The 13,050-nt window shown below is 35.0% G+C and overlaps 3 protein-coding genes across 3 annotated transcripts; 2 read left to right on the top strand and 1 right to left on the bottom strand.

The window, feature by feature from the left end:
• The first annotated feature begins 1,155 nt into the window (after positions 1 to 1,155).
• LOC143536656 (protein KAKU4-like) lies at positions 1,156 to 3,601 on the top strand. Its single transcript, XM_077030593.1, has 6 exons — positions 1,156 to 1,450; positions 2,170 to 2,237; positions 2,842 to 2,918; positions 3,009 to 3,091; positions 3,180 to 3,289; positions 3,359 to 3,601. Exons 1-6 carry the CDS (start codon positions 1,213 to 1,215, stop codon positions 3,599 to 3,601), a joined length of 819 nt encoding a protein of 272 aa, XP_076886708.1. The 5' UTR covers positions 1,156 to 1,212.
• A 1,928-nt stretch (positions 3,602 to 5,529) lies between these two features.
• LOC143536637 (putative plastid-lipid-associated protein 8, chloroplastic) lies at positions 5,530 to 9,031 on the top strand. The gene is made up of 4 exons (XM_077030578.1): positions 5,530 to 5,724; positions 7,437 to 7,560; positions 7,652 to 7,831; positions 8,741 to 9,031. The coding sequence occupies exons 1-4, from the start codon at positions 5,530 to 5,532 to the stop codon at positions 8,938 to 8,940; spliced, it is 699 nt and encodes a 232-aa protein (XP_076886693.1). The 3' UTR covers positions 8,941 to 9,031.
• Positions 9,032 to 10,195: 1,164 nt separating this feature from the next.
• On the bottom strand, positions 10,196 to 10,675 carry LOC143536655 (uncharacterized). Its single transcript, XM_077030592.1, has one exon. The coding sequence runs from the start codon at positions 10,673 to 10,675 to the stop codon at positions 10,196 to 10,198; it is 480 nt and encodes a 159-aa protein (XP_076886707.1).
• Positions 10,676 to 13,050: the final 2,375 nt, after the last annotated feature.

The following is a 13,050-nucleotide window of genomic DNA, read 5'->3' as shown; positions in this document are numbered from 1 at the left end:
GAGAATAGTAAACTATTGACTATTTCAAAAAAAAAAAAAGAGTAAATTGCGGTTTTCATCTCTATGGTTTGTTTAAATCTGTGGTTTTAGTCCAATAGTTTCAAATCTGCGATTTTCATCTCTGTGGTTTCATTTTACTTGCAATTAAACCCGACCCCACTAACCCCGCTAAGTATGATCGTTAAACCCATCAGCGTGCCCCCTCATGTGAGGGGTAATTTTATCATTTTCTTCCCATGTACACCTCATCCCCTCATGTGAGAGGGCTTGCGAATTAGGATTGAGACTTATTTGGGGAGAAAAAGGCCAAAACTGCCCCTCACGTGAGAGGGACGATGATGGCTTTAACGACCAGACTTAACGGGGTTAGTGTGGCCGGGTTTAATTGCAAGTGAAATGAAACCACAGGGACGAAAATCGCAGATTTGAAACTATTGGACTAAAACCGCAGATTTGGACAAATCACGGGGACGAAAACCGCAGTTTACTCAAAAAAAATTAAAATCCGATGAAATTAATAAAAAGTTGGCCGACGAAATCATAATCCTTAACCATTGACTGATTGTTTATCAGCTCCATCAAACATGTAACCTTCTTTAGTCGGCCGATGAAATTTAAGTACAAATGGCGTTATATTACTAGTCCATGACTGATTGTTTATCAGCTCCATCAAACATGTAACCTTCTTTAGTCGGCCGATGAAATTTAAGTACAAATGGCGTTATATTACTAGTCCATGAGTTTGGTCAGGTGACAAAAATCTATTCTGTCGAAGACCATCCATGAAACGTCGTTCCATCTGTTGTTAAGTAGTCATCTTAGATTTTATGGAATCTGTGAATTTTCTCAAATAGGAAAACCACAAAAAGGGATGTTTCTCTTATGTAGTTTTTTTTTTTTTTTTTTTTTTAATTTTTCTTGTTAAATTAGAAAGATATAATGATAAAAAAGATGAATTCATATGTACTTTTGACATATCCATTTTTTGTTGATCAAATATGGATAAATCACACCAATCCATTCGTGTGTAATTAAATGTAACACATGTCATGCATTTTCTAAAACTATTTATAACAAAATAAAACCATTTTATTATTATTATTATTATTATTATTATTATTATTATTATCATCCACTCCCACAATAACCACCACCAAACGCCGATTCACATCTCTTCCGACTCCCACATACTCCCAAACACCAATTCCCACCATGGATTCCGGTCTTCCCGCCGCCGTAGACGCCAGATCCGGCGGTAAAATATCAAAACGGAAACCAATTTCCGCCAGAACCACTCCGTACGACCGACCGGAACCCTCCAATTGGCGTAACGGCCTTCTTTTTCCGGCCAAAATCGTCGCCGGCGGTGCAAGTAAACTTATTTCGTCGATTTGGAGCCCTAAAACTTGGGGCTCAAATGGGTTGTCTTCAGAAACTGATTCCGATTCAGGTTTGTGTTCAAATTTGGGGCTTTTTTGATGTGAGTGTTTGAGTGTGAATTGAGGGTGGGTATGGGCAATTGCATGTGGGCTGAGTGTTTTGGTTTGTGGGTTTTGGGTTTTATTGTGTTTTAAGGGTGAATTTGGGGATTAGGGTTTGTTAATGTTACGGAAGTTGAAATGGGTTTTAAAGTTTTGTGGGGATGAAATTGAGGAAGTGAAGTTTTGTGGGTTTTTGGTATTATGTTGAATTAAGAAAAAAGATTTGAAATTGATTGGGCTGACTTGTAGTTTGTACACATTTAAGTCAGATGATTAACTTTCTGTCAAAGCAATTCTTTGACCCAAAACTGTACATAATAAAAGACAAATGTTTTATGTTTAGTGTCTGTTCGCATTGGTTCTATTTTTTCTGTTTACTTGTTGTGTTGGTGTTGAATTATTGTTGGATTAAGAAAAAAGATTTGAAATTGATTGGGTTGACTTTGTACATATTTAAGTCAAATGTTTGACTTTTTGTCAAAGAAATTATTTGACCCGAAACTGTACATAATACAAGACAAATGTCTAGTGACTGTTGGTGTTGGTGCTTTTTTCATGTTTACTTGTTTATTATTTGATTATTAAAGTTTTGATTTTGTTTATTCGCTTCTGTTAGTTATAGGTATTACTTGTTAGTGGTTTATTTGTATCTGGTTATTTATTGTTAATTCGGTTTTGTTGATTACAGAAGTTGGTATAGAAGGCGAATGTGTACCTGATGCAAACCTTCCTGATGGTGATGCTGAGCTGAATCAGGTATTTTCACAGATTTACCGTTTTATCTCGGTCAATGCGAGATTATGACTTACGATAATTACCTAACCTTACATTTTTTGTATTTTTCGGGATACATGGTTTTCATTAAAGCACTCAGTATTTTAAATTTTTTTCATAGGGCACTCAAGTATGCATCTTGTTTAATTTATACCAATTTTGACAAAAAAACAGTTTTAATCTATAACATGTTGACACATTGTCGAGATTTTAATGTCTTGTTAACATTTTTAAGGGCATTTATCGTAACATGTTTTTGGCTAACTTGGTATGAATTATCTTACTATGATTGAAACAAGATATATACTTGGGTGGCCTATAAAGTAGTTTCAACATATGGGTGCTTTAATATGTAATTTGATTACTTGTGTGGACCCCGCATACATTATGAGCAATGACCACACTTGATATTCTTAGTATACATTACGGCATTTGTAATATAATTATAACTTTATGATCGTTGCACATTTGGCCACTATTTTGAGGCAATGTGAATTTATGAGGCTATTAATGCACCGATTCGTTGTTTTAACTTTTGATCTTTGAATGCAATTATCTCATCTAATATGTATTTTTATTTCACCAGAATAAAGGCAGTTCGTCCGGGAAGAGTGAGATTTTTTATCTAATTGAACAACTAATTATGCTTGAACACTTTTCAAGGTGACAATCTTTTTCTATAACATTTCGTGGTTCATACTAAATTATGTCTCAGCTGTACTTATTGATATTTTTCATAACATGTTAAAACAGGGAAGAGCGTGATAAACTAATCGAGACTATCAATTCGCGAGTTGTAGATTATACCATGAAAGAGGGAATCAATGCTGCACCAAGTAAGATTCTTAGCAGGAATCGTTAATTTGAACATCGCTTTCTTTTTTTAATATATAAAATAATGTTGTATTGTCTTTTTTATAACAGAGAATCCAGATATCATCGACAAAACCATCACAGAAGCAAGAAAAATAATTTCAGAGAACATGGTCGGAACAAGTTCAAAATCAAACTTGGACAACAGCATTCATGGAATTGTTAGTAAAACTTTACACCTTCTCTTTATCTGATTTGACATTCTGCTAAATTACTTATTACACGTTTAGATGGATAATCATTCAAATGCATCATGGAAGATTCAGAATGAAATGCAACGATTGCATTCCAAGGTCACAGAGCTTATGAAACCAAACGAGCATGTATCTTTAGAAGCACTAAAAACTGAGAATGAAAATGTGAACTTGCTTTCAAACGGTTGGTTGTTTTGCCTCATTTTTCTAGATGGTTTCATTTTCTTGTCTAAAATAAAAACAATATTTGACATGTCACATAGTTTAATAGTTTATTGACTTTCAATTGCTAGTCAAATATAAAAATAAGTTGGCTTTCTGTATTCTTAATTTTCTGCTTTTTTTATTTTCCTTGGATTTCAGATATGAATACTCAAGATGATGCACCAACTGAAACCTTTTCTCTTCCAACAATCGAGGAGCAAAATCCGGTAACCATTGTTTAGAAAAAGTTTCTAGTTTTTTTGTAATGTGAAAAACGGTTGAACAAAATTTAATAAGTGAACGGACATGAATAAAGTTTTGTCTTCATATAGTTAAACCAACAAACAAACATGAACACGTCTTGTTCGTGAATGTTCGTTCATTTAAATTCGTTTATGCTCGTTCGTTTGTTTTAAGTTTGTTAAAATGTTAACTTAAATGCTATTGGCTAATTATAATTACCTTAATTTTAGTAAATTTTTTGTATTTCACATTTTTGGTTTTCATAGCTCAGTTATGTTCATTCGTCTCTGTTCAGTTATGTTCGTTCGTTTACGTTCGTGAAGTGTTTGTTTATGTTGTTAACGAACAAGCATGTACACATTTTTTTTCCTAACGAATGAACACGGACGAGAAACCAACGTTCGTTTAACTGTTCATGTTCGATCGTTTGTTCGATTAAAGTTAAATGAACAAACAGGAACATGGTCCGTTCATGTTTGTTCAGTTTGTTTAGAGGCCTGGTTATATTTCATCTCTAAATGGTCAAACTTTAAGTTGTCTAGAAATGAAACAGACCGAGTGGGTTGAAAGTTGCTCAAGTATTATTCAAATGTTTTCAACTCCTTTGATCGACTAATTCCAAAGTATTATTCAAATGTTTTCAACTCCTTATATTGACGGATGATTTACTGATCAAAAACTTTCTTCTATGTTTTGCTTTATAGATCGCAGAGGAAAAAGACGTTAAAAATGATAAAACGAGTGATGACGTCACTCTTGTTGAAGCCAATCCCGATATAATTATTGAACATGCAGAAGTGGCTGATGTCATTAATCTCTCTCAGGGCAGCTCAAACACGAGTGACCCGACTTCTACCAAGGCGGGCAATAGCCCGTCTGCTAAACGACCCGTGACAAGAACTAGAAAGTACAACACTAGAAGAGGGAGGGCCCGGGGCAAGTGAAGATGACTTTACTGAGAATCAGTGAGATTGTAAGGTCTAGGGTTTACACTGTTGGGTGTTGTTTGTAGTTCTAGTTGCTGGTTTTAGGTTAGGGGTTATGTGTTTGTGTTTGTGTTTGTATTTGTATTTGAACTAATAATTCATCTGATTATGTGTTAGATTAGTTGATTGTTGTTAAGTGGAGTTGTATTTTGTAATATGTTGTAACTTATTATACATTGTAGTTTCTTTCATCTTTAGTGAATTTAGATTGGGAATAATAAATGGTTTAGATGAAAAATAATTAATCTTTTGATACAAGAAAGAAAGAAACATTAGCTTATGAAATTTATTATTTTTTACTTTATAATTTAAAAATTGCCCCTTTTGTTTATGTAATGAACTTGCATGATTACTAATTTTTCTTTCTTTCTTTCTTGTCTTGGCTGTTTTTGAGATTGCTTGTTTAAAATCATATAAGTATTTTTATTTGCTTATAAAACTTTTCCTATCAATAATGACTAAAATAATGTACAAGTATAATACATCAATGTATGATTATTTGTGTATAAATACATACATGACATAAATATCAATACTTATGATTTAGAAGTGTAAACATAAAAGAATTCGTAACTTGTAGCGTTGAGTATAAATTATAAATGATTAAAACAAATGATTTTTGCATCTATTCTAGTGTAGAATGTAGATATGGCATGGCAGAATTGCAGCCTCTAATTGGCTGATAAGCACAAATGGCATCATTATCAGTTCATCACCACATCTTCTTCTTTCACAAACCCTAAACCCATTGACATAAACCATAATCTGTCAACCATGGCTTCTTCTCCTGCTTTCTCAGTGCTCTCATTTTCACCTGTTAACACTGAACAACTCTCTGCTACTCGCCTAAACCCTAGACCACAACAGCAACCTCCTCGCGGTGTTCATAATATTCGAAGTCGAAATATTATTAGCGCTTCGGTGTCGTTTCCTTCGCCCGATCAACTTGCAGCTTCCATTTTCTCAAAGGTGTGGTTTTAATCACTTTGTAAAATATGCGCATGTGTTACTGTCATTGCCACCAGCCAATTAGTTTTCTTATTATTGGTTAAAGTAGTTATCGTGTTTAGTTATGAAGTACGTATAATCGTTGATTTCAAAATCAACCCTTGCATTACGTTTATACGTTCTTTGTGCATATCGAACTAACTAAATAGGTTAACTAATTTAACCAGTATTAACAAACTAGATGACACGTGGCTATGGCAGTGAGACGTTGTTAATAGCTGCTTTGTACGTTCGTGAAAGACTGAATTTTTGGCAATGTAAATAGCTGCTTGACTATCAGACTTGGGAGGAATGAAGGTAAGATAAGAAACCTAAAGTTCGTTCAGCAATAGCCCGTCAAGTAGATCGATACACAACCTCGACTGAACTAAGAGAAACCGTCTGTTGTTTCTTTGATTTCCAAGAGATAGGAATTAGGACCGCCCCCCCCAAAGAAACAAAATAGGCACTAATAGTTTGGAAATATTTGGGACATGAAGCTCAATCAAAATCATAACACTCTGCTAAATCAATGTAGGATTATTATTGAAGAATAATCCTTGAGAAACTGTGTCGTTAACGTAGTTAGGAGTATGAAGAGCGGCATTCCAATGAGGAAGTCATGGGCTTTGCGTGAGTTGACTTAGAAATTGAACTAACAAAAGCTAAATCAGGACAACGATGAATAAATTAACAGTTTGATCACTTAACAGTTTTTAGGTTTTGTGCTTGAATAAATTAGGTTTTTGCGATTTCTAAGCTGTGAAACTTATGATCAAACTCGAAGTTATTCAATCTGCTCAAAACCTAACTTGTTGGAGATCTAGTCAACAAACATGAATATAAGCAATGAAATCTAGGACGCGCGGATCCGTGGTGGATCTTGAACACATAATGTGGGTGGGCCGGGCTATTTTGAACAATAATTTGGATGGGCCGGACTCAACAAGCATAATTTTTTTTAATCTTTCGAAAAAATTACACTACTGAACAAAAACGCTGGGTGGGCAACGACCTGCCTTGGCCCACACTAAGGTCCTCCAGTGGCATGGATTAAGTGATCTACCTTGAAATAGATTTCATATACTTAATTCACATTTCTGCAATGATCCAAGTTCTAAACTGTTTTCTTCCTTAAAAACAATAACACCTTTGGAACTAGGCTTGCAAACAAACCGAACACGAATGGAGCATGTTCGTGTTCGCTCGTTTAACTTTAACCAAACGAACGATCAAACTCGAACACGTAAATGAACAAGGTTTTCATGTTCGTGTTCGTTTGTTAAGAAGATGAACACGTCCGTGTTCGTTCATGTTCGTTTGTTAATAGTATAATTATAAACGAATGGTTCATGAACGTAAACGGATACACATAACATAGACCAACAAACATAACTAGGGTAAAACTAGTTAAAACTAAACTAACTTGTAACAGGCCAAACCATTATTAAATGAATATATTAACGAGCGTAAACATACAAAATTAAACAAACAGAAACTAACGAACATAAATGAATGCTTATTTAACCAATGAACAATTTTTTTGTTCATGTTCATTCGTTTTATCAAACAAACGAATGGTTCACTGAACGTTCAGTTTGTTTACAAGCCTATTTGGAAGCCTAGATTATTGATGTGGTTAAATTTCCAATTTCATGATGTGATGTACTTAGTTGTATGTATATCTAAATTAGGTCACGCAAACAGATCGAGGAGTTACACTGACAAAGGAACAGCACCTGCAAGTAGCTGAGTTAACAAGTGAATTGAGTAAATACTGTATAGATTCACCTGTAACATGCCCTCTGATTTTTGGAGGTAAACTGTCATTGTGATCTGTTTTTGAACTTCAGTTCTAGTGGTTTATGATTATTCTGAAATCTTGACCAATTCATGAAATTGTATATAGAATGGGATGTGGTGTATTGTTCAAATCCTACATCACCTGGAGGCGGTTTCAGGAGTGGTTTTGGACGCCTTATTTTTAAAACTAATGAAATGATTCAAGCTGTTGAAGCTCCTGATATTGTGAGGAACAAGGTATCTTTCTCTGCTCTTGGTTTCCTTGATGGAGAAGTTTCCTTGAAAGGTATGTCTCCATCCTTAAAATAAAAAATATCATAAAATGCAAAACCAGCCCAAACACCGAATTTCGGGCAATTATCAATAATGAATTGGATTAGTTGGGGTCATAAGGGAGTCTTTAACAAGTTTAAATGGGTGGCTCTTGTCAAAGTAGCTTACTTAGGACGGGTCTAAAAGGTCAATGCTACCCATCTCCAATTTATCCACCTGCATATACTGTACGGCATGTCAATAGTCGACTAGTGGCAATAAAAACAAATTGGTAAATCACACCTTTTGTCCTGTATACGAATTTGCAGGTTGTCTTTATACTAAGGAAATTGCATAATTAATTCTATTTTTTATTTTATTTGAAAAGTTGTAACACATTACGTTCTTTCACTAGCCGGTGACAACTTTTTTTGTTAATAGGGTCTGAAAGGACCAAACTACCCCTTAGTAATAAATAAATAAATAAGGGGAAAAGAAAAAAAAAGAAAATAAGAGAATTGTAAAAAGTACATGATTTTTAACACCAATTAGTGGAAATGATGTAAGACAAAATGATTGATTTCTTATGTAATTTCCATAGTGTAAGGACCGAACCTGCAAGTTGGTATAAAAAGTAAAGAACGAAAACTGTAATTTACTTATAACAAATATAACGGGCAAATTTTACTGCTTTTTTTTTCTCCCCCTAAAATGACCTGTTACAACCTGAGCCCACTTTGGTCAAAACCCGTTATGACCCATTAACTGACTCATCAGTTTTGCCGGGCTTAAACTGCTTAGGAATAGGATCACCAGCATTAGCCTGTTTCAACTATGATTATGCAACCGAACACTATATCTCAAGTTTCTTATGTTAAAGAGTTTGATGCTTAGATTATTTAACATATTCACCTGCTACTTTTCTTGTTTTGCCTATGTGTAGGAAAATTGATAGTTCTTGACCAGAAATGGATTAAGGTGGTGTTTGAGCCACCGCATCTTAAGCTAGGCTCAGTAGAGTTTCAGTTTGGTGGTGAAAGTGAAGTGCAGCTCGAGATTACATATATCGATGATAAATTAAGGTTAGGGAAGGGGTCTCGAGGCTCAGTGTTTGTTTTCCAAAGGCGAAAACCAACTGCGTAAACCGAACCTGTGTAATGATTCATGTGTGTTGTATGAGATATTGCATATTGTATATAACAATAATAGAATGAAATGTTCATCTTTTTTGATTTCATCTTGCTGTTTCTAAAAATAATGTTGATGAAAGCCTTTTATCTGTTTAGAGTTAAAAACCTATTGTTTATTTGGAACCTTTTCAATTTGGATAAATAATTTTGTAAAGAAATGAAAAGGCTTCAAGTGAGTTGAATGGGTAAGGCGTCGTCTATTAGTTAACATTCTAAATATTCAAAGATAGCATATTAAATATTTATAAAATTAAAAATCTAAAAAATTTAGATAAAACACTAGTGCAGTCACAATGTGGTTTGGCTGGTTCTGAAGATGAGTCTAGAAGACGACTTTGGGTCGAATTTCTGGAAAACGACAAACCAAACTGGCTGGTTTTACCGGTTTGACAGTTTAGCGGTTTGATTTTAGTTGTTTGACTAATCGAATAAAACAATCAAGTTTAGACTAATCTCTAATATATTCGATTGTTATCAAAACGTATCTTGTTTTAAATCATTAGTTTGTATTACAAAGTTTCAAGTGGTAATGTATTTATACAAAATTGACTTGGATTTAGAAGCACTTCTGAGAATCTAACTGTATTTCAGCAAATGTTTATGCATGATCTTGGACTCTTGGCACTTGTACAAGACACAATACACTTAGCACTCCAAATAGGATCTTCATCTCTAAAATTTAATGAATTTTTTTAGGCAAAATTTGTAACTCATTTAATCATTTTTCTTTATATTTTATTTTGAAATGTCTTCTGCTTCTTCTATTATCTGAATAATTACCGGACATAATAACCTACTTCTAGTCATTTTCTTAAGAAATAGTCGCTTAAACTAACTCCTCAAATAAAGTTAACAAAAAGTGACAAACAAGATAACTGTATAAAATAACCATACTTTGTAAGTCATAACATGACTGGTATTTTTAATGCTTTCATAACCTGACTCGGATTTTTCATACGGTCATCTTACCTGTTCTACTATTTGGATTGTTAATGCAATTCACCAATAAGTCTAAAGTATAAACATATAATTTGAACAATAGTGACATATAATTGAATAAAACTATATAGAAGTGTAGTCCATTTTCTACTTAAAATTAGTTGTGTATTGAGCACGTCCAAAAAAATAGAGATACATAAACCGGGCTAACAACAATTACGAGCCACTTAACTCCCTAAAACGATGCTTAAACATAACTTGTCACGACCTCAAAACTGAATCTCATTAGGGTCCGACGCATTTGGATAGCCGCGGTACTCCAATTTCACATTCAATGTTGCACATATAGCCCGAAACTTTAACCTCAACGACCCCATAATATCCGTTACAGACTCGGTTTCTGGCTCCAGAATTGGATACTTGGACACCAACTCATCCATCTCTTTGATCTTCTTTTGAACTCTAGTTGAGACGCAAGTTGGGTCGACACGAATCACAGAGTTCCAGACATCAATGCAGCCTCTGTAGAACCCCAACTCCTCACCGGTTGTGAACCCGGTTTTTAAGCCAACTTGGCGTCCATCATCTTTTCCAGAGGCTAAACCAGTTTCATAGCCTTCTTGAAAGCCTTGGTTCAAGTGGGTGTCTTCTAAATTTAGCGACTCGCCAAATATGTCGTCGAGCATATCCACAGTGCCAACTGTGAAGGAAGTACGAGTGTCGTTGGCCTGTTCTGGCTTTTGCTCCATGTCCACCAATCGCACAATTGTCGGGAGAATTTGGGGGTTTAGGGTTTTCAAATTGTTGACTGGCTTAACAATTTTTGGTTTTTATTTCTGGCTTAACAATCTAATATAATATATTAAACAAGTGTTTTACCCGCCACGGTCGGATCTATATGTGTACTCATCGCGCGTTGCGGCGGTGGACTAATGTGGAGTTCGGTTGGTATAGGTTAGGTTCGGTATGAGAGCTCCGGCAGCGGATTAGCGCGAATTCGGTCAATTTGGGTTACGTTTGTTACGGTACCGAAACTAAATCAGAAAGATCGGTAAAACCTGAGCGTTGTCGCCTGTCGGTCTCGGGCGATGCGGAGGCCAGTCGGTAAAACCCGAACGTTGTTGCGGCCGGACGTTAAGGCGGCGAGCGGACATAAATTATATCGGTTTTGATACGTTCAATACGATACCGGTACCGAAATTAAAACATAAAAAGAAAGAAAGAAAACATAAACTAATGTGGATGGCCTAATGGGTATGGGTGCCTTTATGCATGGTTGTAAAAATCGTGCCTAGGCACTGGCCGCTGAGTACTCAATGAGTAATCTCCACCTAGGCTGATTTTTCGGTGAGTCATCCTCGAGTACTCACTGACTAGGGCTGAATACTCCCAACTTCTTAGTCGGCCGTCTAGGATCCGTTTAGCGACTTTTGCAACCTTGCCTTTATGACACTAAAACTCTTAATTATTATATGGTAATAATTAGAGCACAAGGGCCATTTTAACATATGGATTTAACTGAATTTGTAACTATCTGTGTAAGGACTGCTTGTTTACAAACTGCTTACTTTAAGAATAGTTAGTATACTTAATAATGATTAAGGATCCAATTTGTAATTAGGTAAATACATAAAAAAAATAATAAGAACTATTATTTACTAAAAGAATTATATATAGGACATTTATAAATTTCTTTTTTACCCAAATTTGAACCATATCCTGGACCTAAAAATTGGAGATTCTAATTATCGTCAACAGAGATGTAAGTTAATCTTTGTATTATCACTATAATAGGATTAGTATCATAAATCACTTGAGATATGCATACATCACACTAGACTACTAGCCATCTGGTAACACTTTTAGATTATGCGATCATAAGCAAAATAATGATGTATATCGCTTAGTAACATAAATCAATCAAACATGCGGTAGCAGTATGTAACACCCCATTTTGTGAATGAAAACAAAAATATAAAACTTATTTTACAAATGACTAACTAACGATTAAATAATTGTTAGAAATATGAGACGTCTAAACGAGTGAATAACATGCCAAATATTTATTGGAACAGTAATGCATTTACACAAGTGTAATACAAATACCGTTTAATAATAACTAGGTTTGTACCCGCCGCGATGCGGCGGTGCATTAACTTGCATTCGGTTGGTGGAAGCTCTTTATGACCGTGGTGGTACATTAACGTGCATTCAGTTGGTAGAAGTTTGTTATAATACCGACACTAAACTGAAAACATTAATCTGTCAACTTAGAAAACAGTAGTGGCACTAGTATAACTTATAATATAAAAAATTAACATATTAAAGAAAAAATAAATACAACTTATGATAGTACCAGTTAGCTTCGTTATGAAACTGACACTAAACCCAAAGATAAATTAACAAATGTCTAGAATACTCACATAACTTGTTATACCAAAGAATAACTCATTTAAAACGATGTTTATTGGATTGGTAAAACTCGGGCGTTACAGCGGCAAGTAGACGCAAATTGGGTCGATTCCGGTTGCGTTCATTACGACACAATAACTAAAAAGAAAACATTGATCGGTACCAAGGCGTTATGGCGGTGAGTAAATGCGAATTGGGTCAGTTTCGGTTACGTTTGGTATAATGTTGAACTAAAAAATAATCAAAATACTGTATGACGTGTCACAAGTCGGTGCTACCACATGGACCAATGATGTTTGTTACGGTTGTAGAACAAAAAGAAACAACGATCGGTAAACCTGAGTATTACGGCGGAGAGTCGACCCGAATTGGGTTGTTTCTGTTACGTTCTTTACGATATTGGAATTAAAATAAAAAAGAAGGATGATGTGTCAGAAGCTAGTGCCGCCACGTGGACCAATTACGGTCTTGCGGTACCAAGCTTTTCAAATATAATATATAATAATATAATAATACTAATAACACTACTACTACTAATAATAAACCAGATTTAAACCCGCCGCACCGCGGTGGCTTGACGCAAATTCGGTCTGTATCGGTTAAGTTCGTCACGACATCTGCACTAGATTGAAAAATTATATGTGAACGCCCAAAAAAGTGTCAGCACACGTACAACTTATGATGAAAGCGGCACACATATGGTCGTTATCTG

This window comes from Bidens hawaiensis, unplaced genomic scaffold, assembly GCF_021521415.1.
Source record: "Bidens hawaiensis isolate Kalapana, Puna unplaced genomic scaffold, B.hawaiensis_p1.1 tig00010855_1, whole genome shotgun sequence".
NCBI classification, from domain to species: Eukaryota; Viridiplantae; Streptophyta; class Magnoliopsida; order Asterales; family Asteraceae; genus Bidens; species Bidens hawaiensis.
The sequence above is the reverse complement of the archived record's forward strand: the minus strand, read 5'-3'. Positions and strand labels throughout refer to the sequence as shown.